Raw genomic sequence first — 26185 nt, 5'->3', positions numbered from 1 at the left:
TAATATGTAAAACAGACCCATATAGGGAGAACATGATTCTGTTTTATTACTTAAAAATTAAGGGTACAGATACTGAACCAGTAGTAAAGTTCACTGATGCCAATGGGAGTTACATCTGAGTACACAGACAGAAAGCAATTAAAGCACTGCTTTTATATCTCAGTTTCTTAGAGAAATTTTGTTTTAAATTCTGCTTTAGTAAAAAAAAAATTACATCTTTACCACCCGTTTCATAAATAAATTGTCTCAGTGCAACCATCTGTTTTCATAAAATACTTCCAAAAAAAAAAAAAAGAGTTCTTGGACAGAAACCAGAATTTGATACACATGCACATGTCGGCGCCTATATGCATGTATATACCAGGTCCTGGCTTAACAAGACCCTCAAAGGGTTTAGAAAAGAAATAAAGAAATGTTTTTATAGTCATATCAACAGGAGCCAAATCTTTTGATTCTAGAGGAACCGACTCGTGTCCCCACAGCTTTCCTCTAACAAACTCAAGCAAGCAAAGTCAAAGAACGGTGAAAAGACTCTGTTTCTCTGAGGGCTTTGTGTTTCACATGCAATGTCCTTCACGGAGTCCCTAGAGTAAAAGTGTTAGAAGGGGAATCATTTTGAGACTATGAGAACAGCAGCATATCTTTATTCAACAGAAACTCTACTTGAAAAAGTAATTAGATAATTAATGCACACAGCAGAACTCATGCCTGCAGCAGCACAGTATTCATCTCACTCACATACCAGAATCACCTCAGAGCCACTCAATGCGTAAAAAAAAATAAGAACTACCAACAGCATAATTCAATGGGCTTTTTTAAAAATAAATCCATAACTGAACACTTACCTCCTTGCTAATCCAAAGTCAATAATTTTTATCTGGTTTCCTGTGTGATTTACACACAATATGTTTTCAGGCTACAAAAAGACAAGAGTATTTTCAGTTGAATGTATGACTGAAACACAAAACTAGCAACAATAAGAAAAATATCTCAGAGATTGTAGTCATCATTTTTAGGATGATTCTTTTCCTTCTATTCCTCTTATGAAAGACAAGGATTTCACTGGCAAATGAGTTAGCGAAAGGTTTGGTTTTGGACCTCCTGTAAGGAACTTTAACTTCCATCCCAGTACAACACTATTCCTGTACTGAATATAAATAGATTTTGAAATGGAAAGCACCCGCTTCACGTACAACAACAGAGCCAGTTTGATGGTTATAGTTTACCCCCTGAATTTATAACAGTAGCACCACAAAAGTCACAACAAACATATCAAATGCACCCTCTGTTTTCTTCATGAAGACTTTTCTTTGTTTTGTTTTTGCTATTGTTTTGCATTTATGTATTGTTGTTTGTTTTTTTTTTTCCTCCAATGTGACTGTTTTTCAAAGGGGAGAGTGAGTTTCCAAACTTAGAACTGCAGAGCTGTCTGTAGGCCAACCCAGCCTAGTATCATTTGAGTAGGGTACTCAAGTTAAGGAATCACACAGTTCAGACCCAGGCAGTAAAAAGTACAAACAATAGGAAGGAGACTGAAAAGATGTTTGGATACAGCTATAAGTGCAGGAGGAGTGAAGACTGGAAGCGTTTCTAAGCATTTCTGTGCAAAGATGTTTTGGGGTTGGTTTCTTTAGTTTGTTTTTGAAGAAGAACAGAAGGTCATTGTTTCATTTCACACAAGGAAAAGCTTCTGACTTCACAGCAAAAAAAAAGTGCAGAAATTTGTTATTTCATTGTTGTATGCAAGCTATTCAACAGACACTGAAAAAAATAACCTCTGGAACTCCATTCACCGTGGCTATTGAATTAAGGAAATCTATTTCTTTATGAGATTAAGTGAATGAAATAAGAAATTGCAATTACAAACTGTAATGGTGCAAACCACAACATCACTAATACACATCACTGACCTTCAGATCTAAGTGGAGAATATAATGCTGGTGCAAGTAATGGACTCCTTCACAAATTTGTTTGGTAAATAAGATTGCATCCAACTCTGTTAGATTGTAGTTTTCATCTGTGATCCGGTCAAATAATTCACCACCATCCAGGCTAAAATTTTAAACATAAAGAAGCATTAAAAGCACTACAATTCCTCATTAATTTCATTTATTTCCAAGTTGGAAACTTAGTTTCTAATTTAGCACAGGTCCTAACAACACAACCAGCATATATCATATCTGGAGACTAAATGACTTTAAGAAACTTATTTTTGTGTGTGAAATTAAGCATGATTCTAGAGTGCCTTCCGCACTGGAAGACTTACTGCTAACACTTGGAAGAGAGTAGCTGGGGAGAGTCAAAACCTAAATTCAAAGCCACGCAATATGGAGACAAAATGGGGACCAGGAAAACCTATAGAATGTACCAAAGTATCTATTATTACCTTCCTGTTAGCTCAGGGAAATTAACTCTTCAACCTATACAATGCATTCAACTTTTAAAACTGAGAGCCATACTACCTGAGCTGACAACTGAAACCAATTCTGCACAAAAAAATAACAGAACATTACATCACACACAGATCTGACAGGGTTCTGCAGGGCAAAAAATTACCATTATTTAAATAAAAGATTGAGACAGTTTAAAATGTCTCACATTGATATTTGCTATTTCGTGTCCTTTTTCCTTTCACATCATTAACAACTCATTTTGTAATGGAAACTCTGTTTCAAAAAAAAAAAACCCTCCAAGAACAATAGCACACTATAAGAATATAGAAGCACACTATAAGAAATCTCCCTCTTGTCATTTCTGTATTTTGTATTCTCACATTTACTTCTTATCTGAGGTTTTACTTACCCTAAACACTTGTATGTAATTTGGTGTTTGTGACAATGTCGGGGCCTCTGAGGTAAACTCAAATGAAAAATGAACCGTAGCAAAATTGTGTTCATTAATTGTCTCGTAATTAGTTTCATTCGCTTGAAGATAACTACCTTCCTTAGCATCTGCTTAAACTGCCATCTTCCTGAACACGTAGTTTTTAACGTGAAGATATTGCCTTTAAAATGTGCATCTTCCACTCTCATAGGCTAGAAAGCCACTCAAGTCTTTTCCATACCTCAGAGTTACTGTTCTCCATTTCCTTTAGTGACCAAAGCAAACCCCATATTCCAACCGTTCCTGAAACCATTTAAACTTACTATTCCATGATCAAAGTTACGTTATTTTTGGCTTCAAAGGCATCGTAAAGCTGGATCAAATTCACGTGATTTAATTGGTTCATGATGTTAATTTCATTTTTTACTTCCTCCTGAAAAAAAATAACAAATGAACAAAAAAAAAAGAGCAAATATCCTCCTTAAATTCCAATATATTTGAATACAATAATTTTAAACCCAATATAGCAGCTATACCACAGGTTTCACATGAACAAATGGCTTAATCACAAACACTAGAAATGGCCAACAGTCACATGAAGCCCAAGCTTCTACTTTAAAAGACAAGTTCTAATATCTGGTACTATGCAATGAGAAGTTGACTCCTATGGGGAGGTTCAGTGAAGCTGTGTTAAAACGAATGCAATTCACGTGGTTTACAGCATGCACTCATTTAGGTTCACAGGAACATAGTTACCTTTTCTTTTGCTCCTTTCACTTTAATGATTTTGGCTGCCAAATTGAGACCAGTTGAAACTTCTGTGCACTTATGAACTTGCCCAAAACGCCCCCTGTTGATACCAAACAAAAGATGGGAAAAAAACACAGCTCACTGCAGAAATTTTGCAAACTATTCTTATCGTTGATTAAAAATAGCCCAGTACAAAGTGAACAGAATCAGGTGGCCAGCAGCATCAATCTCCTCTTTCTCTCAGCTTATGAAGGATTAGTTTTATCTTTCCAGCCAGTTGTTCAACGCTTACATTAAAATATTATGCCCCTTCGTATTACTACGTCTCACTGTGGTATGATGACCTGATGATATTCTTTTTCAGTTCTGTAACTGTACCCATTTGCCATCCTTCAGTGATGTGTTAGTGGGCATATTAACAAGGATATTTCTGTCTTGCTCTCATAACTTTTAAAATGACTAACACCAGTAACTGTACCCACTCCACAAACCACATTTCTCGCATGTTGTAAATTCTCTCTCATGTCATCCAGATACATTAATGCCCCTTGGGATGATTTCTAAACATCATTTTCTCTGCTATTGCATCATCAGGACTATACTTAAGCCATAATCATACTTCGATTAGTCTGTAAATCAAACCTTCTTGCTAGATAAGTAAGCATACAAGAATACAAAGGCTGAAGCAGCTGTAGACTTTCCACAAGTCAAGACTAAATGCAAGGTCAATGTAATTATATTTTTTTCCCTTAGTTTTCTTTAACACAAATTCAGTGTGGAATGAAGATTTTGGAAGCTGCCTGACCCCTTATGGGCTCTGCTGACTTCAAACACTCTGAATCTGACTGGAGATTATAGATTTTTCTCAAGACTCCAGCTGTAGCCAAGATTATTACAACAAATGCAAATAGTATCCAAGAGCACAGTCAGGAGTCTGAAAATGGAACTGAGGCAGAAGTCAGTAATCTAAGGGACTTAGAGGTGCCCCACAGACAGGTTCATAAAAGGGCAACTATGGTAGCCCAAGAAGTCTGGAGGATGGAGAGATGAACAATCTGACATGCTATCTGCATTCTCTCTCCTTGCTTCTCTATTGTAGGCCAAATTTACTCTCTTTATCTATCAGTTAAAACCAACTTCTACAAAGTTTAAAGGACTAAGAATGGTAGAGAAAGTGATGTTATCAAAACAGAGGGGAAAACATTCATAAGATATATGAAAAATTGTTACATTAGATACATTTAAATCCCCTTTTGTCCACACAGAACTGTAAATTAAAGAAATAAGCTGGTATCCATCACTCCTCATGCTGCTGGGAGAGAGGGCTGAGCATTCTGATCCACTGAGCAACTGCTCAGGCTGCAGTGGGCTTGCACGTGCTTCACCCATACACATCTCAGTGCCATCTGAAGATTAGTAGTTCCTGAGCTAACTGCACTACTTCACAATTAGCTACCACCTGAAGTACAGCAAAAGGGGGCAGAGAGACTTACCCTCCAAGGACTTCATGATGACACACTGAGTAACACGTTGTCACCTCTGTTAGCTTGACACTCACTATGCGATGTTCAAAAGGAGCTGGGGGAGAAGGGCTGTCATCTAAAGAGGAGTAAACCTGGTCAGTGAGATATTTCTCCCTCATCACTGCAGCTTCACCTCCCTCACACCAACATTCTCAGTCCACAGGGCATGCACGTCATTTCATTTTGTTTGCTCAGTATAATGAAAAGTCTCAATTGCCTTTAATTTTCATGGTTCCAACCTTCTACTGGAATTCAGACAAGCACGGAAGTACATACAAATATCAAGCACGCAATTCTTCCACTATTTTTAGAGTGAAACACAGGTAAAATACCAGAAGCAATGGAACTGCTCATTTTTAAATGCAAATCAGTTGAGCACACACAATCACTTGGCTTTTCATTAAAAAAAACAAACAACCCTAAATCGGATTTTAAAGAACATTATTTCTAGATGGTTGTAAAGGAGATGCTGAAAATGTTCAAAATCTCTCTGCTGCTTCAAGTACAGACTTTTACTGTTAGCAGCCGTGTAGAGAGATGATGGATAAAGGCCCATCACTGAGGACAGGATCCCACCTCCTAGCTCTCAACCCTGTCTTCTTAACACAGCACTGCTGAAAGAGCCCCGTGAGGTTAACTTTTGACCTCATGCACTAACAAAAGAGGCCACTCAACAAAAATATCTGGAAGTTTCAAAGAAATTATACTTGACCTTTTCATTTCGATAAGCTAACTGGGAAAACCAGCATGAATACACAACAGTGATAAATGATATCAGCATAAATATCAGTTAATTCAGGAAGCTTCCACTAGCAACACCTTGTTTTACTAGCAACATCCTTGTAAGAGCTGTAAACATTTAAATGATTAAGTTTAATCAGTTCCTGGGAGTTAAATAATTTACCTATTACATACATAACGTATAAGCTCTTCTAGGATACAGCTTCTACCATCTACTCATGGTAATGCTCATCCAAAGTAATGTTACAGTTAAACTCCAGAGATCTTGGCAGGCAATTTAACACATGCAAATTCATTTTCCTGCCACCACTGCTGTGAGCATCAGATGCAGATCAGGACATCCACCCATACACACACGTTCTGGGAATTACACGTCTGCTGCCTAAAACAACAGAAGTGTTCACACACTAATTGAGATCTGTGGCCAACAGCACAAAGGCCAAGCAAGACACTTGTCCTGCAATATTCTGCTGTTCTCTTCAGTCTGTAGTTGCAGCAGTACACCTAGTTTACTTACTCTACCTTAATGAATAAATACTATATCTGAAGGACTGTGTCTTGACAACATTACTTCTTCAGTAGAAATATACATTCCACTTAATTTTATCTGAAAGGAAATTTTTATCCCAAAACACCTTTTAGAAGGAAAAGTACAATTAAAATAAACTGTACTAATGTTAATTCTCTTGTATTTGATCATCAAACTTATCTGTGGTGTTTAGTTAAATACTCTTAAGCATTAGACCCAGGTGGTGTAGCATGCACTACTCCAGCTACTGGTTTATATACAGTGTACATGGATAGCACAAACCCAGTGTAAAAGCTTCCAAAATTAAGTTCAAGCAGCTTACCAACAATTATCTCATCCTGTGTGGAAAGCTCTTTGCTAGCTTCCAATGACTTAGTGTTCTCCATTGCTGTTCCTGTACACTGAGCCACATCATTCCCACTTCCCACTGAACGGGGTGGCTCAGATTCTCTCTTGTTAGAGCTGGTAACTACCAAGGAATCTTTTACTTTTACTGTTCCTTGATGGATTTTGATTTGTATTCCCAGATCTTTCTTTGGCTCTGTTGCAGTGGTACTCTGTGACACTATGGGCTTGCATTTTAATTCTGACTTGTCTGCAGCCTTTTTACTTGGCTTGGGTTTGTTCAATAATGGCTGTTGCTTCCCTGTTTTTGGTGCAAGTTCATTTTGCTTCTTGTTCTCTTTCACTTCTTGATTTGATTCAGTGCTGATATTCTTCAGAGTCTGTTCAAGTTTGGATTTACCAGGCAGCTGTTTATATCCTTCCACTTCTGATGATAAAGAAGATGGGGATTTTGCTTTGGAATTTTTATGCCTGTGATCATTCGAGTTTCCTTCTTTGGTCATCTCAGTCTTTTCTTTCACTTCAGTCACACGAACATCGATGGCTACCCTGCAGAGCAAGCAGATGACAATTCATGTAGATACCTAGACTTTCTTTCACAACTTCACGTGAAAAGAAAAAAAAAAAAACTTATCAACTTCTTAAAATGCAGATTTCTATAGCATTAAAGAAATGTAATTATACCAACCTTCTGAGGAAATACAACACTAAGAGGAAAAGCACTGAAAAACACGCAGATAATTTTTCTGCATCCTTGACTGCCTCACCTGAGCAGAACACGTCTCACAAACTCCGAAGCGCTAACCCCACCATCAGAAAGCCCATCCAACTTCTATCAGTTATTACAGTTGGTCTAATGAGATATCACTCCTATGGGCAGAGAGGTGGTAGAGATTGTCTTCGCCAATTACAGGCTGAGCATCCAAACACCCAACTGCTCGCTCATACAGCTCTACAAATCTGTGTTTGCATTCACTCCAGTTCCCTCCAGCTGGCTGACTTGCACACTCAAACATGTTTGTGTCTTATGGGACAGCATTCTTTCCACAGCTTTCTGTTAAAAACATAACTTTCATAACTCTCTCACCCTATTAGTATTACTCTCTCTGGCATCCCAGCTACCAGAAAACTTGGAATATTTCCCTAATTTCCCAGAAGTTAATGTCTCTTTCAGAGGAGCAACCGCATTACAAAACATACAAAAGAAACTTTTTCCACTTTTGCATAACAGAATTCTGAAGTTTCTCAGTTTTAGCATGTTTCACAGCTGCTGCCTCGTGCTATTAATTTAAACTGCACCAGGAGTAAACTATTCAGAGCACTGAACTCTGCTCTGAGCAAACACTTCCATTGCTATCTAGACAAGCCTGAACTTGAGAGGACGCTTGGGCACGTCTCCAAACAGGAGAACACAATGTTCTTTTGACACTTCTGAATGGGCTTACAGACTTCATTAAAAGTAGCATGCATTTTAAAGATGCATTTAGTACATTCATGACTTCACACACTAACATAATAGGGACCTTGTTCAGGAGTGTTGTCTTCTCCCAGGATTTACTCTGGGTTCTGCCTTCTGGTTTTCTGTTGGCTTCCCAACTCTCTACACCAAACGCTTTGGTACCCACATACCCCTCTATCCAAACCATTCAAATGCTCCAGAAGCTGTTCTGTGTGGAAGTTCACTGCTGCCATATCATGTTTAACCAACACCGAATGCCATGGGGATAACAGCAACTGTTAATCAGCAACTTCACAAACACCTGAGCCAGCCTCAACGTGGGAGCCTTCGAGGCAGTATGGACCCAGCTCCACTTATTGAAGCCTCACAAGCCAGAGGCAAAACACAGGGAGGTCTCCTGTTTCTTAAATGGTATTACAACAACAGATTTGGGGACATCAATGTCTATGAGCTGTACACAGTTTGCTCCTGAGTGTTGGAGAAGAGACCACGATGGTGGAAACTTCAAATTAAAATATACACACACAGAAGTAGTGTCACATTCTTGTCTGGGCTTTGGACACTCATTTGTACTAGGGGTGCTCCAAAAGTAGCACCTCCCATTTTGTCACGTTGGTCCGTGATGCCAGAGGTAGATGTTGGTGGCACACAGTAGAAGGTGAACCCTCCCACCAGTGTTCCCTTAGATTTTTTTTGCTGTCCAACATATGGCAGCAGAAGGGCAGTCTGATAAAATGCCATCTGGTATGGAAGTGCAGATGAAGCAAAGGTGTGTCACTGAATTCCTCCAAGTAGAAGAATGGCACCCGCTGACATTTATTGATGATTGTGGAATGTTTATGGAGACCAAACAGTGGGTGTCAGCACAGTGAGCTGTACATTTCAGCAGAGGCAACACTGGTCAACTCCGCAGGTTCAGGGTTTGCTTGTTTTTAAAAGAAGAATGGCATGCAGGCTATTGTAAATCTCTGGTAAAAACACATAGCTCACTGTGGTGACTACGTGGAAAAATAGCATGAGAATTTGTTCAATCAAATAGTGTTATGGTGCTCTTTGTAGCTGTTGTAGTTTCCATGGAAATAAACAGGAGGCATTACTTTCAGAGTTACCTACATAAACACTAGTAATAGTATAACGAGACACACAGTAACGTAGATATATACTTATGCACACATGAATGATAATACCATTCATACCTACACATATGCATTTGCCAGCCCCAACAGAGAAGGCACGACTCTTCAAATTTGTCACTGAATTGGTATCTGTTGAGGTTTGGTTGGTAAAGTTTTATGCTTTTGGTTTTTATTATAATTACAATCAAATGGTGAATAAATAATTCAGAAGGAAAAAGGATTGTTAAAGACATGTTACAAAGTACTCACCTGAACATGAAACTATTAGAATTTAAAAGACAAACCATCAGGTCATATCTTTAGGTGGCCAAGGCATGAAAAAAAACAAAAGCTTTAAAAACCACTTAGGACATAAAATGAAACCAATACTTCAGTTTCATCACAGACAAGTAAACATTTCAAATTCCTTTCAGCCCCATGTTTATAGAAACAGAGAAGTTGGAAAACAGTAGTTTAAAAAGGTCCATCTACTTCAGATGCAGAAGGGCAGTCACATTCCTCTAATACACAGTAGCCCATCACATCAAATCTCCCATATGTCCAGCCCTCTAACTTACTGGCTTCAGGCAAACATTAAAAGGAGTTCTTGGTACTTGGAGTTTTTTGCCTTAACTGTTTATAAGGTCCCATTGCACTTTTCCCATCACAGCCATTTTTCCCCTGAAGCACGCCTAAGCAGGAGCTGACTCCTTTGAATAATCTGTTATGTTTTTCTTTTTTAACACATGAAATGGTTTCAGAGTACACAGAAAACTACCAGCAAATCCATTACCTGGTTTGTGTCACTTCACACCCTGTGTCAGATATAGCCTGGGATGTGGAGGGCACAGCTTCCTGCAATGCCATACTCTGTGACGGAGGTTTGTTTTCATTCTCTTTGAGTTTCTGATGAAAAAGCTGCTTGTGACACTCATCTGGGCGTGGGGTTCTGTCCATATTGTGAGCTTTAACAGGAACATCTTGGTTGCCTACATGATCTTGATTTATGAAGGGAAGACCATTATGTTGATTCAAAGCTTTGACACCAACATCTTTTTGCTGTTGACAGCTCCATGCTTTTCCAGTACCTTCTACTGCTTTCTGCTGTGCTGTCCTCTCTTTAGTCTGGGGTCTGGAGTCAGCTTTGTGGGCAACAGCACTTGAAGCATTCACCTTCTTGCATCCTCCACTGTTTTCATCCAATTTTTTCACAGTTTTAATATCTGAATAAAACACAACATTAATAAGCTATCCATGGCAGAAGTGGTAGCAAAGAAAAGGGTGTAAAGTAACAGACCCATTCAAAATAACCTAAGCAGTTACTTTGGAAAAAAGTAGCCACTGAAAGCCACTAAAAATCCTTACCCAGGTTTTAGTCAGTCATTATTAATACTCATGGCTTAATCAAAGTCTTGCCTGCACCCCACAAAAGGAGAAGGTTCTCCAGCACTCCCAGGACAATTATTGTGTATGTTAATAATGGGAATTTCTAATTTCTTTCAGTCTTTAGTATGCAGAGGCTAACAAGATTAGTTCACAAACTTGCGTAGCTTTCAACTCATAACTGTGACCAGCTGTTTGCTTGATTTTTGTCACTTCCTAAATGAAACTAAAAAAGAGAGCGTCTATAATTTAAAGGACTTACTGACATTTTTTGATGACAACAGGTCTGTTCAACTCACATTCATGTCATTGCAACTCCACAAGTATTAATAATGGATGCAATATAGCAATGTCCAGACAGCTACATCCTAAAGAATCAAGCACTGATATGGCAATGAAACTTTTTAATCAAAAAAATATATTTGCAATGTCAACATGCCCCTATTCCAAAGGAGGAGAAAAGTGCATGTTGAGTTGTACTAAGACAAAAATTTGGGGGTTGTCTGCTGGAGATACCACAAAGCTGTGGCAGTATCACCTAAGCCAGTACTGCTCTCTTAATTCAGATCACTGTGATACCAAAACAAGGAAACAGCGTAGCCAAGCAAAGATGCTCCTTTAATTTCATGAGCTTCAAGGTTCCTTGGGGGGTTGATTTAGGAGACAGGTTACAAAGAAGGAGAGAACATCTCTATTTTCTCAATAATTCATTCATAGTAATTCCTCTGTAACACATTTAGTGGAAAATAGCAGGTTATTCAGTTTCTAGTTGGTCTGCAGCACGTTCTAGAGTCAAAGACTGTAGCGTACCCAGAGCAATACATACCTTCAGAAGGCTTACTGCTTTCAGTTTGGGTTCCTCTGTTACTAAGTACATGCTTAGGTTTTGAACCGCTCTCTTCAAGTTTTTCCTTGGCCTGAAAAAGGACAAAAATCACAGTTACACTCAAGGGTGTTTATTTCTCACCAGGTTTCTCTAACCTCATAGGTTGAGACCCTCTAAAATGGGTATTAACACCTCTGAACTTCTGAATTTTTAAGTTACTTCTGCTCCCCCCTCTCTCCCCCTTTTTTTTTTTTTTTAATCTCTCCCTGCTTTTGCAAAAAGGCATACTTCTAAAACAAGATGGCACAGAGTCATGCCTTAGGTCTCTGCTTTCCAAAATGTTACTTGTAAGACATTTTGCCTCAAGTTCACCCTTATTCATATTGATTAAAAACCACGCCATATGAAACAAGAATTATTAGAAGATGAAATTTTGTATTTCTGATACTTGTTGACTGATGGCTGAAATATGATGTAGATACAATGATATATTTGTCTCAAGGCATCTAGAGATTCATGATTAGAGCAATGATAGAGGTTAAACAAAGAGTCCTTAGTTTTTATTATAACTCCCAAACATGTGACATTATTGTATGTTACCCTTAGTATGGTTAAAAACCAACTTTTTATTTTAAGCAAATTTCATCATCAATTAACATAGCACTGAGAAGGGTTATTTTGTAACAGCATCACTATAACACTTGACAAAGCAATACAATTGTAACAAAATTCAATATTTAGCATAAAGCATTATACAAAAATAGGAAAAGGTATAACATCTTGGATGGCCTATTTAAATCCAGTGATAAGCAGCCTCTTATCCTCCTTCATATAAGCCAATAAGGAACATCTCAAATTTTTCTGCAGATAACCCATTAGAAGTTTGCTGCAAATCATCCCCTTTTACGTGTGAGTAAAAACAGTCACTACATTTTTCATGCCACAACCTTATAAATTCCACCACAGAACACCTCCCTCTACCCTTCCCCCCTGCCACAAAAATAAAAAGCCCAAAAAAGTAAAATGTTGTTACCATCTTTATCACAGCTCTAAGCAAACCTGCAACAATGACCACGGGGAACATTTACTTGCAAAATCCTATGTGCAAAGAAAGCCTTGGATAAGGGACAGCTTAATTTTTTGCCCTTATTTTTCTTGTTGCTGTTTTGTTAAATAAAAAAAAAGAGGCCTGGATCCTATAAAGCTCCGTTCATAGCCTTTTATAAATTTGACTCCAACTTTGAACACTTCTTCCATAAGCATTCCTATGGCATCCCAGGAATGCTGTCATACCATCAGCAAACAGCTTCACCCAAAAATGAAAACAGGACCTCCCCACTGCCACCCCCATTCTTAGTAACCTTGTGCAAAGCCAACTGTGATAAGCAGCGTGTCGTTACAAAACAGCAAAGGTTGGAAAATAGCAACAAGCAAGGAGCAAATTCTTTGTATGCAACCCCAATGCAACTGTGAATCTTTCTGGACACGTTACAAAACAGACTGAAAAAAACTGGACCAAAGTTAGCACAGGGCTCACCACAAGCTAATGCATTTTTAAATTCACCTACGCTTTCCTCCACATTACTCCAGCTGGGTCACGTACATTTACTACCTCTCTAATTTAAAACTAGTTCAAATATCAGACTACTCAGCAGCCTGTGATCAAAGCAGAGACGTATCTTAAGACCTTATAACTAATCTCATGCTGCAATTTCAAAAACTTCCCAGTAACAAGAAAGGAGAACTATAGTACGTGAGCAAAAGCGGAGTCAGCTCCGTAACAGTTTACTTGCCCCATACACTTCGTGAGTTCTTCACTCAAGGCAGTAGTTAAAGCCTGGGACAGAGACCTCCACCCTGCCCCAGTTCATCAGGTCACCAAGAGCAGGTCATTTCACCTCTCATCTGAGACCCCGTTCATTTATCTTGAATGAATTTATAACCTCAGACCTTCTTTTTCACTAACATTGATAAGGCAGCACCCACTAGCTAACTAACAATTAATCCTGACTGCATGCTACAAGTCTATGGGAAACGTTCCTCCAGTGCTGCTCTAATTGCAGTGTTCTATATCCCTCCTTACTGTTCACTTAGAAACTGACAATTTAGCAATGAAATCTTCATATTTGTCTTCTCCTGGCCACTAACATACTGCGCAGTCAGTTCAGTTCAACGTGTAAGCCTCACCAACAACAGTGCCAGGCTCCAGGCCTTTCACAGGGATGGCAGGGAGTAACTTGCAACAATGCATTTTTAACCAACAAAGCTGGTTATCATTTATTGGTATCAACAGTAATGGAATCTCTTCATAAATCCTTCTGTCTCCAAACAGTCAAGCTCACTTTTCATCTTCTGGCACTTAAAAAGGGATATCAGGAGAGCTGAGAAGGTATGCTAGCATCTGACACTGCCCTGGTTTTATATTAGTTCAGGTGTAACATCTACCAATACACGGTACAGATTTGACAAAGTAATGTTTGGATCAAGACAGGAATGCACATTGACATTTGTAGTAAGCTGTCCTTACTGTGATGACACCTCTACAAAGGTGTGAGGGAGACTCTTGGAATGAACAAACATTTCAACTCATGGAGTTCTCCCTCACACCTTTTTTTTTGGCCTATAACAGAACACAAGTCATCATGACGACTCAACTCCCATTGCCCAAAACTAATTCTAAATACTTAACTTTCAGAAAGCATGTTCAATCAGTTCCAAATACCATATCAACTATATATCAGTCTTACCTGTTCCTTCCTCACTATCTTTGATAATTAGGAAATGCTTTGGAATTGTTATCTATGAACTGATGGAAACTGCACATGCGAAACCACAGGAAATACTTAATTTGAGGAGTAAATGATGTCAATACAGTTCATGAAGTCACAGGTTCATCATAAAGACATATCTAAAGACAACTTAAGTATCTGAAAACATACAAAGCTGCTCAGTCGCATAAACAAAAGTCAGCATAAATTTTCATAGCTTTTATTGTGTTCAGAGTTCACGATCAATCAAGAAAATAGCAGCAGCTTCCTTCAGTAAATACTACCCGGTACATTATTCCTACCTTTCACTGGAACCTGAGCTCTGTCACCAACGTGAATGACATTGCTGATCTTCAGGCACCATTAGAAGCTGAATCTTTTACAGTAGCAACCTGTTTCTCATACTAGTTACAGGGCTGCCTGGCACACTCTGGGAACTTTAGACATTTTAAGACTAGATCTCTGCCTCAAAATGCTTACAATTTAGAGGTCATAGCAGTAACCTGCAGTGGGAATTTCTTAAAGGAAAACCTGAATTATAAATATTATGCAAAAAAAAAAAAAATCATAAGGAGAGACTTCCTACTTAAGAAAGAACTTTACCAAGAGCAGTAAAAGAAAACCAACCTCAGCAAAGCTTTCCAGTAGACTCTCCTTCTTCCAGGGCACGATGCCTTTGAGAATAAAATCCACTACTTTAGAATTTTTTAATACTTCTCCCACTAGTGTAATCACTTTATCCAGTGTATCAATCCTTCCTTCTATCTTTGCCAGTCTCTCCTTGTGCTTCGAGGCATCAAGCTGGGCAACTTTCATCAACTTCAACACTTCTGAGCATATGCTCTGCATGTCAGTCTGGTGAGGACTGTCTGATAGCTTTAGGCCTTTTTCCATTTCACCTGTCTCATCGAGAGCTTCTCTGGATACCGTTAGCTTGTTAATGCCCTTTTCTATGTCCTCGATAGCTTTAAATTGTTGCAGTTTGCCCATCAGGTCTTCTTGGAAATGCAACAGTTTGTCCATCTTCTCATTCAATAGATTCAGCTTTTTATCCATTATACTTGAATTGTTCACTTTCATAGGCTGCAACTTGGTCAAGGCATTTCCCTCTGCCACATCCAAGCTACCCGCAGACATTCTGTCCAGACAGCAGGATGTCAGATAGATTAGGCTGGCTTTTCATTAATCATAAATTAGAAAACGAGGGCCTGAAAGTTAATCTTCTTTAGCTGTGCCTACACCAGACAGTCTCACTTATTGGAGTTGCTAGAGCATATCATTAGATAGCTATTGCACAAATGATTTACTTCTGCGTTATCTATTTCTTACTGCATGCACTCAATGATGGAGGTAATTTGGCACCAGGCTATATTTTCTTGGGCTTCCTTGACGTCACAAGACCATTTAAAATTCTTTCTCAAGTGGCTGCTGATAGGCAAACATCTTAACAATTGCCAATGCCTAAGCAGACCTCTGTACAGAGAAGCACTGTTTTTGTGACCAGTTTTGGTTCTATGATATAGAAAAGAACTTGCTGGAACATTTCTCCTCATTAAATACAACAAATAGAGAAGTAAGTGTGGTGGCGTTGCGCTAACGGTTGGAAGAGTTCTGCTTTCCAGCACAGACATAGGACACCCAGCAGAGACACAAGCTGTGCTTGTTAGGTTGGCTGGCACTTGAATTTAAAAATAGAGTACAATGACAAGGATCTGAAATACGTATCTAGCACCAGCATGTCTTTGTCAACTGAAACTTCTAAAATTATATCTTTCTCCCAGGCTGTGAAAGTGAACCGAGCAAAAAAGTCTTCACGAGGACACAGAGCAAGTCCAACAAAATTACTAAATAATATGTTTTATGGGTTTATTACTAAATTAGATATTTCATGGATTTATTACCGACTTCCTTTCACTTCTAAATTACATTAGTGTGCCTACAACATTCACTAGAAAACAGAAAAGTAGTCATTTCATACTCGCACAATCCCCACACTTTTGAATGCTTTGCAATACAGAGCACCTCTTTGTCTCCAATCCCTTTCATTTTTAAGGATGAGCATATGGGAATAAATCATAACTATTTAAGTGAATTTGCTGTGTGAGATGAGACATCATAGAAAATAAAATCCTTTCTCTACACACTACGAGTCAGTAGTAACAATATTAAAATTACCCTTTTATGAAAGTAAATAGCCCTTGCCACTTCTGTAAGAGAATATTCCTTGCTAGCATTCTCTGACGTACATACAGAGAAGATACAGCCAAAGCTGACTCCTATTCAGATGCAGCTGTTCAACATGTAAGTACATAGCAGGATGTAAGTAGTGTCGTATAAGCACCTGCAAAATAATGGGTGGGGTGATGGACAAAGAAAAAGGGAACAGCAGTTGGCCTATAGTGAGAAATTTAAAACATCAGTCACAAAGTGACTTAACTTTTTCCTTCCTTCTCCCAACTTTTTAACAGCTGTTAAACACACAAAGTCCTAAATTGATCTAACTGTCCTAAATTGATCTGTTTGTGTTACCGTAGGGATGTGTAATGCTATAATTGGATGATAACAGCAGGGTGGCAAAGTCTTTGGCTACAACAAATGAGAATGAGCCCAAATGCTGCAGCCATGGATACAGAAACGAAGGAAAAGAGCTACATACCTTTTAAAAGCCCCAGGTAGGCAGGGATCTCCAGCAAGAGATGCCCTCTCTTCTACTGCCAACACTTAAATGAGTTCTGGGAAGGGGTTGATCCTGGTCCCACCTCTTCCAGTCACCCAAGTACACTGCACCCACCTGAGCTCCCCTGGGTTGACCTTGCCTTCCCACCAGGTGCTCAATCACTGCTTCAGGCCATGACTTAGCATTCCTACTACAGGATGATAATATGCTCAAATATAGCAAAAATCTTTCATTCCTTTTGCTCTGAATTACAATAGAAGGTAATTTTTTTTCAGAACATTTAGTGCCCAGTGTTTGCATCTCACTGGAGCAGCTCAAAGAGAGCACATTGTTTCATTGACAGACTCAAGTCTTTTAATGCTAAAACGCACACACTGCAGATCACAGTGTACCCATCCTTATACCACACACACAAAAAAGTGTCTTCACTCTAAGAAATGCACTAACCTATTAAACTCACCCTTACTTTATGAGAACCTATTGCATATAATGACGTGTTGTACTCAGACACCGCTACAGAAATTGTTTCATGTCCAATACTTTCCAAATTACATCTGAAGAACGTGAAATGTTGTATGAGTAATGACTAGCAGTGATTAACGCAGGACCACTGTGCATAGCAGAGCTCTGCTCAGGCACCCCACACTGTCACTGGCTAAGCAAACTGGCAAGCCACATCACAGTCTGAATGTAAACTCAGAATAAAGCTTCTTACGATTTTTCTCCCATTACTAGGAAAGAAGCAAACAAGTGAATGAAAAATGAGCACTGTGATCTGGAGTTTGCAGGCAGCTACCTTCATTCCATCAAGGGTTGAACTGAAATGAACTTCTGGGATACCTTTAAAATATCTCAGGATGTCTTCAAAACGTCTCCAGGCTATCAAGTATATCAGGAGTGCATGAAAAAAGGAACACAAATTCTGGAGAACCAGAACTACAAGTGACCTTCAACTGATGATGCCAAAGAATCTTCTATTCTCAAGAGGGAAATGAGAGTTTATTCCACTTTGGCTTCAGTCCCACACACACTCCCAGTTGTGAAAGACTGATGTCAGGAGACAAGAGAAACATTTGCATTCAACACAAAGAATGGTTTAAGAATCTACAATACAGCAGTTCAGCTAAGATCCCTCTTTGCTAGCTCTGACCCAAAGGAATGAAAAAAACATTTGCAATAAGAACAAAGATGAAGTGAACAGGAGGAAAAAAAAAATCTACAGCATGTACTAAAGTAATACCAGAGGCTTATATCCCAAACAAGAAATGTCACAGAGGTTAAAACCAGCTGCTCAAACAGATCATCTCATTAGATTATTGCATTGCTTCCAGTAACATAGTATAACTGCAGATGACTAAAAATATGCAGGTAAATGGAAAAAAAAAGTAAAAAGCCTAAACAAAGCCAAAGCTGTATAGAGACTTGGGGGACTTGCGGAGAAGTTCGTAAAGGTTGCAATTCAGAGTTCTAAGAAGATGAAGAATCATATGTGTTAAACATTAGGTCCTTATAAAAAAAAAAGGGAAAGACAGCAGATAAATTCAAAATTTGGCTACAGCTACTGAATATTACTCAGGCAAACAAACAAACAAACACTATTAAATATCCTTTACATATTTAGTGGCCAGCAGGCAACTTTTTCTAGTTATGCTGAAAACCTACTTAACCCATACGTACGTTGGGTTACCCATACGTTGCTGCTGCTCATCAACACAAAATTAATTCTCCCCTGAGCAAATGAAGAGGTAGCTCAATTTTAAGATACATAAACTTCTGCAAAATTCAGCTCTACACCAGTGAGTAACTTCCCACAAACAGTACACTTCCTAGACACGTGAAAAACAGTAAATCACATCCACAGAGCAATGGTTCAGTAAGATACCAACTCTCATGACAAATACTGAAACAGGCTTCAACTTATTATAGACTTGCAAGGTCAAAATACACCATACAGCTTGGATAAGCCTGTCCAGTGAAGTAGTTGTGTTTCCTGATGTGATCAGACAAAAGATTTCCATCTATCATGTTTGGTGACATGCTAAGAACTGGACCACACCTGCTTTAAAAGGCCAAGGACCTGACATTTAATGTATTATTCATGTCAGCTGTTGGTTGAAACCCACCTGCACAGTACAAGTGTCAATAAAGCACTACCCCTATAGTATATATAGACAATAAAGTCTCTCCATCTGACCCTAGTATGACACATTTAAGTACTGCCTAGCAGGCAAAAGTTCAATTTTACTATAGTATCACCTCAACTTAGTATAAACATTCATTATATAAACTCTTTTTTCCTTTTTATGCATGTTTAGTGACAGAAAACTGTTAACACAGTAGGTCATAATGCTTATAGGCAGCGGCACAGCTAAGGACATGTTAATGAACTTGAGATCATGAGGAGTATCTTAATGCATCCCTGTCAAGCAGCTGACAGCAGATAGCTGGACAGATAAAATTATGACATTTAATTTACATCAAAGTAACAAGATTTCTAGATAGCAGTGTTTATCACTCGCCCACATGGCTTAACAAGACCTCTTGCATTCTTCCTCCAGGTTACTTTCCTCTCAGGAGGCCAAAAAAGCACCTGTTGCCTGTCCACATTTATTCAACTGACCCTGAGTCATGACCTCTTACCATCAAGCCTGTTGCCCACAGAAACTGCACTAAGAAGATGACTCACTCTCACTGCTTTTAATTGTCATTCTTTTCTTTCTTATCCAAACAGCTACTAAAACACTTTACCAGCCTGAACCCAGCCTGAACCAGAAGGCTGCCACTGGCAAAGCTTCCTCCACATCCTCCAGTGAAGAGCTCTCTGGAAATTGAATAGAGAAGTCATGCTGCTGGTTCTGCTTTCTCTGAATTTCAGTGATTTTACATCAAATGCTGTCAGTTCCCAGTAAAGCCTGCTGATTCAGGCCATCTGCTATTAAACTGCTTTGCCTCTCATTTGCAAGATGCTTTCTCAACTACTACTAGGAGCTCAGCAGAGAACTTTAAGGCATCTTTTAAGCTGACCTGAAGTTGTTGTATCCACGGCAGTTTATCCAGGTACAAGTAATTTAAAGTCAGCAGGGATCCACTGCTACACATAAGAGTAACTCTTGGTTGCACAGTAAGACCAATAGGAATAAAAACAGTAAAAGGAAATACTTGCCACTGAAGTGATGAGACAAGGCCTCTCAGATCCGTTGCACAAGAAAGGGTTATTTCTAGACAGTCAATTTTTCAGAGGAAGACCACGCGTAACCCAGAATTTGCTCCAAAACATAGTAAAACCAGCACAAATATTCTTGCTGACTTGGAATATCAGTGGCTTTCTGTCAGATCCCTCAAAGTCTCTGCTTTACAAGCAGCATGCTTTTGTTAGAGAAGATGGAAATCACCAAATGGTGCTGCCTTGTTATCTTCTGTTTCCTTCCTACTTTGGAAATATACATTTTTTTTTAGATTCAAGTTTGAAAGATGATGAGGAGAATGCACACAACTACACTAACTAGCTAATCTGCAATAATCATTTCCATCTTCGACTTTAACAATATCACAAGCGATGACTGCTGCAAGAATGTATCTGACTTTTCTCCCCCTTCGCTTCTACACTCACTTTTCTAAAGTTAAAATGCAGTAATACTGATTCCACAGCTACTCTGCAGCCCTTCATGGTTATTGAATTAAGTGTGATCACCTCGAGCACAATTTCACATTGCGCTGTGTTTGAAAAGCAAAGCACACAAGCACATCATACATCGAACTACACGGGAATGAAGTGAATCGTGTTTGTGAGCAGCCACACAAGGGGAAGCTTCAACTACAGCAGTCTCCATCTGCCCACAAACCACCTGGCTGGACTTGAACAGCCAACACACACTTTCAGAGAAGTCTCCCAAAAGCAATTTGTGCAGTTGTTTCACGTCTTGTGCAATCTCAAGTCTCAGTTACTGAATTCTTTCTCTCCATCACATTTCCATCCAGCAGTTGCCACTGCTGTACAGCATCAGGTACTGTGGCAGTGCTCCTTACTATTGTGGTTTAACTCAGTAGATGGCTCAGCAACACACAGTCATTCCCATCCTTTCCTTTTTCCAGAATAAACAAAACCACCAAAACAACAATGCAGTAGAACTCATGGGTTGAGATAAAAATATTTACTAAGATATAGAAAAGGATAATAGCTATGATTATATATACAAATGCATACACATGTACATAACAAGTCATGCACAAGCAATTGCTCAGCACCCCCCAGCTGATGCCCAGTTAGCCCCTGAGCAGACAAAGAGTGATGAACTCCCACTTCCTTCAAAATTCCTTCCACATGATATCATATGGTACAGGATATCCCTACGGCCAGCTTAAGTCCATTTTCTTAATCCTGTTCTCCTTGCAGCTCCTTGGGCCCTTTCCTGAGAATGGCCTTGGCTCTGTACAACCCTGCTTAGCAGCTATTATACACAAGTGTGTTATCAACACTGTTTTCCTCTCAGAATCAAAACATAGCATCATACCAGACACTCTGAAGAAAACAATTCCATCCCAGTTGAAACTAAGACACTTACTAATAACGGCTTTTTATGTTGTTTTCGGTGAAAATCTAAACCAGAAACATCGCAGAGAAATTTACTCATTTATTAAAAACAGCACTCCTTGACATTGCCATTTTCCAGTAACAACCAGAATACCACGTTAAGGACATTTAAGATCGAGTAAATAGTCATCTCTCCTACAATGAAGTCTGTTATGTGCTATATTCACCTGCTGATTCAGATCTCTCTGACATTTTGGTTTGACGTCATTCAAACACAGGAATAACTACATCAGTTCAGGCTCAGCCTCAAGACAACCTCTGCTCCAAAAAAGGACTCAGAGTAAGGGAACTCGAGCACAAAAGCTGGTGGTTTTACACACTCTTCCCAGTGAATCAAATACCTGCAATTAAGCCACTCACGTTCTTTTAGGTAAAGGCTTATATGTCCAGCTAAAAACAATATACAGAGAATGCAGCATTCATATCAGATGTGCAAAAGATCTTCAAAAGGCAATTTTGTCTTCATACATGTTAGAAGACACTTTTCGCCACCTCTCCTAACAAAAAGTTTGATTCATTTCAGAAACCAAAACCTCTGTCTTACTGCTTATGCATAAACTACAGGAAACATCTTCCATCGTACATCTGAGCAATAACATAAGTTTTCAAGCAATCTCCAAACACTTCTATCACAGTTTTCAGAGTTAACTATCATTACAAACCCTTCCGTAACACCAGGACCAGCTGAGTCAGACACTTCAGCGCAAGCAGGCAGATCATCAAGTCTAAGCCAGAGACTACGGTCAACAAGCAAGCAAACAACAGGTTCCATGTTGCAACTAGTAAGATAAAAAGAAAACATACACTCATCAGCTCCTGCCGGAACAGATTCAGACCCAACTTACAAGCTGCTACTCCACGCAGGGGAAGAGATCTCACTATGCTTAATAGCAAGTTTCTGGATTAAGGCAGTTCTCACCAATTTTAGTAAAAGCTGCATGCATGGTCCAAGACACTATTTGATCTTGTGTGCTTCTCTGCTGGTTGTACTCTTCAAAAGCATCTTTCCTTTCATACTGTTTGATAAAAGTGAATGATTAGCTTTGTGAACAACATAAAGAACAATTTCCCAATTGATTATCATAATGAGTTTGGTATGATGGTCTGACATAACAATCCAATGCAAGACAACCAAAATCAAGTTACTTCTGATTCTTAATTCACTGAGGACAAAGAAAACCAATCATAAAAATCAAACTAAATCTAAAAGACAGTTTCTACCTCTAGACCTTAAACGTTTTCAGAAGGGAAGTACCATTATCACCAGTTTTTAAGAAAGGGAAACTGAATCACTGAATATGAAAGTATTACTCAATCACCCAACAGATGAATTACAGATAAATTAGATATTCTGAACCTCAGCACAGCCTTCATGTTACTGAGAAATACTAATCCTGGGCTGCAGACAGCTAAGCCACAAAACAACACATAAACAGATAACTGCAGTATTGATCATTTTTTCCTGAGACATGACTAGTCCAAAAAAATCCCTGGATAAGTTGCTTTGATGGTTCTAAAGCCATTTCCTATAATCCTTCCTGGAATACATTTTATTTTCATTTCCACAGGAACAAGCAAAAATCCACGTCCAGAAGTTTGTCTTGATTCTACAAATTGTCAAAGACAAAGGCAAATAAAAGAAATTCACAAGGATATATTTCAGGTTAAGACTCATCTTTAGCAAGAAGTTCAATACCAGCAATTTAAATACGACATTATCTGTTCTATATAAAGAACAGCTAATGAGTGCATTCAATTAAATCTTTTTTTTTCCCCCTGTTCTGCTGCCATAAATAGACAATAACTCAATAACCCCTTCCATATGATGTATATCTAGCCTTCTGAGCTATCCTGTTTTCTCATGTAAGAAATTCTTATGTGAGAAATTCAAACAATATGATAAAAATCACATTGTAGTGTTGGCTGCGTTAGATTCACTCAATAACATTATAGTAAAAGAATGGAATACAATTCTATCTGTTGAAATTCAAAGAAAATCTGTCCATTTCTCCAACTGTTCCAGAACTGATTTAGTTCACCTAGTCTACTGTCCCATTATGGAATGGAGATGATTACAAATATAAGCTCTGTATTGAAGTCCATTAGAGCCATTATCAAGTAAGACCTATGAGACAAACCTTTCTTCAACATTTTGAAAGAATGGCCTCTTCAAAAAACAAACAACCCCACCATCCATCACAATGCTTGATTTGCATGGCAATGTAGCTTCTTAAAAACATCAACTGAACATTGTTAACACAGAATTACATGGCATTCTTTTTAAGTTTGCCTAAGTTCATGTTTCTGCTTCTGTCTGGATGGTAAAGGCTCAAAATTTTTAAGTAGTAGAATAACATGCGAATGGAAGGAAATACAAGCATTGTTTTCCCCAGACTCCCTGCATCTGTAGCAACCAAAACCTAACTCTACAGACAGCATTCACCACTGTTGCTTGATGGATAGCTTAAAGTGGTGGAAAGTAGATTACTATTCTCTGTCCCACCAGTACTGTCTCTGTATCTGTCTCTTTTTGCAGCGTTGGTAGACTGTCAGTAAGTGATATTTTTTTGGAGACAGACTCACTTCATTTCCTCAGCAGTGTTCCAATAACAAAACTTTTACATCCTACCACAGAACATACATTTGAGGTGTCAAGCACACAGCATTCCAGTTGATTGCACTGCTTTTACTATTAGCTTAAGTGGGCTGATGCAGAATTTGGGTCCTAATGAAATGGCCCTGTATAAGCCTGCCTGACAGATTAATGGTCTTATAAAATTCTCAGACATATTGATTAGTAAAGCAAAAAGTTGCAACAATTGACCTCCATATAATCTGAATGTCAGTCTGGCATCCTATAATACAAACACATCAAGGCTCTCACAGAAAAGTATCTCTTTAGAAAGGCAAAGCCTGCACTGCTCATTTCAGAAGCACCTCCTCAACATCGGCAGGTGCTTTGCAAGCAAGAAGACTGCACAGAGCAGCTAAGAACGTCTAACGCACGACACTTTACAAAAGGCAGAGTAGCCAACACTGTCACATCCAGTCAATTTTTACTTTCAAACTAGGGGTGCAACAAAATACTTACCGTAAACCTCTTGATGTAATCAGAAACACAAAATCCTCCCATACTTAAACGAAGGGATCTGTGCAGAGAGGTTTCTTGATATAAAGTTCCCATTTTGTTTTGATTATACGGTGGTCACCCAGGTAGCCTAAAGCCTTCTAGGCTGTACAGCCTCACTGGGTCTTGCTTGAATTCTGCTTCTGTGATATACTAGGCATTTCATCTTATCTAGCACTACACCAGGCATTTCAATCATTTCACTTCCTTATCGGCAGTACTACATTTTATCTGCATCTCAGCAGCTCACTTCCTGAACTACTGATAACAGCTACTGTAAGGCACAGAAGGAACATAACAGAAGATGACATCTGAATCTCCAGAAGTCACTTAAGAGTCCCTTTTTTGCATTCATCTGTTCCTTAACTTATTTTTGCCCTACTTAACTTTGCATTAGTTCTAACTTACGAACAGCATGTTTGTATCAGCTAAGTAGTGACAGCACTGTTTTTTTTCTGTGCTTTGTTCAGTGACACTGATTACCATCAAACATGACTACACAAAATCATTTCTACCATTTCAAATTTCTTAAGCTATAAAGACAGAATCATTGGGAACAAAAAAAAAATAGACTAAAAAGGACAAATATTCATCCTCTATAACAATTCATATCAGGCGTGAGTAGACCATGACCTTCACACAGACAGACAAGCTGCTTAGGGAGCAATATCTGGACTTAGCATGGACCGCCATCATTGATTAAATCAAAATAAATTTGTTTTACTGCAGAATGAGTGCACATCAACTCTGATCTAAAATAAGTAGGCAGAAGGGATAATACACAGTACCTTTATCATTACGAACTAAGAGGTGTCTGGTCCAGAAGCGTGGGTACAGAACCAGCTACTCCTCTCACAGCAAGAACAAGAGCTTCATTCCCACTGAGCGTTGTACAGCAAGATGGCCAAAGTGCTGTTAAAAACAAAACAAGATTAATGTAATTACAGACAAAATTAGGGAATAAAGACGAATGAGTCATGGGGGCAAAAGCCAAAAGGGATAAGATGGCTGTGCTTACTGTGCTGGAAACTTTTTAACTGCCTGGCAAAGAATGTTTTCAGGCCATTCAACAAACAAGAGAAAAGGCCAGGGGTTGCCTGGGGTGCGGGATGATTTGACTGCAGCCCATAGAGGTGAGGTAGTTCTACCAAAAGGTTAGTAGTCTAACATCCTGCTATGAGACATAGGCAGTCTGGGGCTGCCTGAGACACTGGCCTTAAAGATCCAGAAATTTAAGGCTGGTCTCCACTGCACAGTCCCACATAAATTCCAAGTTGAGCTCTGTGCCTTGCTCTCTTCACCTGCAAAATTCAATTAAAGTCTTCATAGCTTACAGATTTTCAGAGCTTTAGAATCTATTATTACTATTCCTCACCTTTAAAAAACAGAACCAACCCAAAAAGTCAAAACTGCCCCAAATTATTCAGACACGAGCTAGCTCCATATAGTGGTACAAGAAAAAAATTGGGTCTTCCAAGTAGCGAGACTGTTGCTGAGCCATTTTGTCTTGGTATTTTGATCCTGACAG

At 38.8% G+C, this 26185-nt stretch overlaps 1 protein-coding gene across 6 annotated transcripts in view; it reads right to left on the bottom strand.

Moving 5' to 3' along the window:
- Positions 1-24801, bottom strand: part of MYLK3 (myosin light chain kinase 3) — a 31088-nt gene extending 6287 nt beyond the window's left edge. For 2 of the 6 annotated variants that reach the window (XM_414113.8, XM_040645947.2), the window contains exons 1-9: positions 14890-15514; positions 11495-11585; positions 10079-10508; positions 6689-7260; positions 5067-5172; positions 3580-3673; positions 3147-3256; positions 1911-2052; positions 846-916 (exon numbers count right to left, since the gene is read on the bottom strand). In XM_414113.8, coding sequence (XP_414113.5) covers positions 846-916; positions 1911-2052; positions 3147-3256; positions 3580-3673; positions 5067-5172; positions 6689-7260; positions 10079-10508; positions 11495-11585; positions 14890-15399 — 2126 coding nt within the window. In that variant the 5' untranslated portion in view covers positions 15400-15514. Of the gene's footprint in view, positions 1-845; positions 917-1910; positions 2053-3146; positions 3257-3579; positions 3674-5066; positions 5173-6688; positions 7261-10078; positions 10509-11494; positions 11586-12527; positions 12692-14889; positions 15515-24621 lie in introns of those variants that run through there. The other 4 variants (XM_040645952.2, XM_004944194.5, XM_040645949.2 and 1 more) reach the window with 4 other exon arrangements.
- Positions 24802-26185: the final 1384 nt, after the last annotated feature.

Source organism: Gallus gallus, chromosome 11, assembly GCF_016699485.2.
Source record: "Gallus gallus isolate bGalGal1 chromosome 11, bGalGal1.mat.broiler.GRCg7b, whole genome shotgun sequence".
Classification (NCBI taxonomy): Eukaryota; Metazoa; Chordata; class Aves; order Galliformes; family Phasianidae; genus Gallus; species Gallus gallus.
This window is presented reverse-complemented; position numbering and strand designations above follow the sequence as displayed.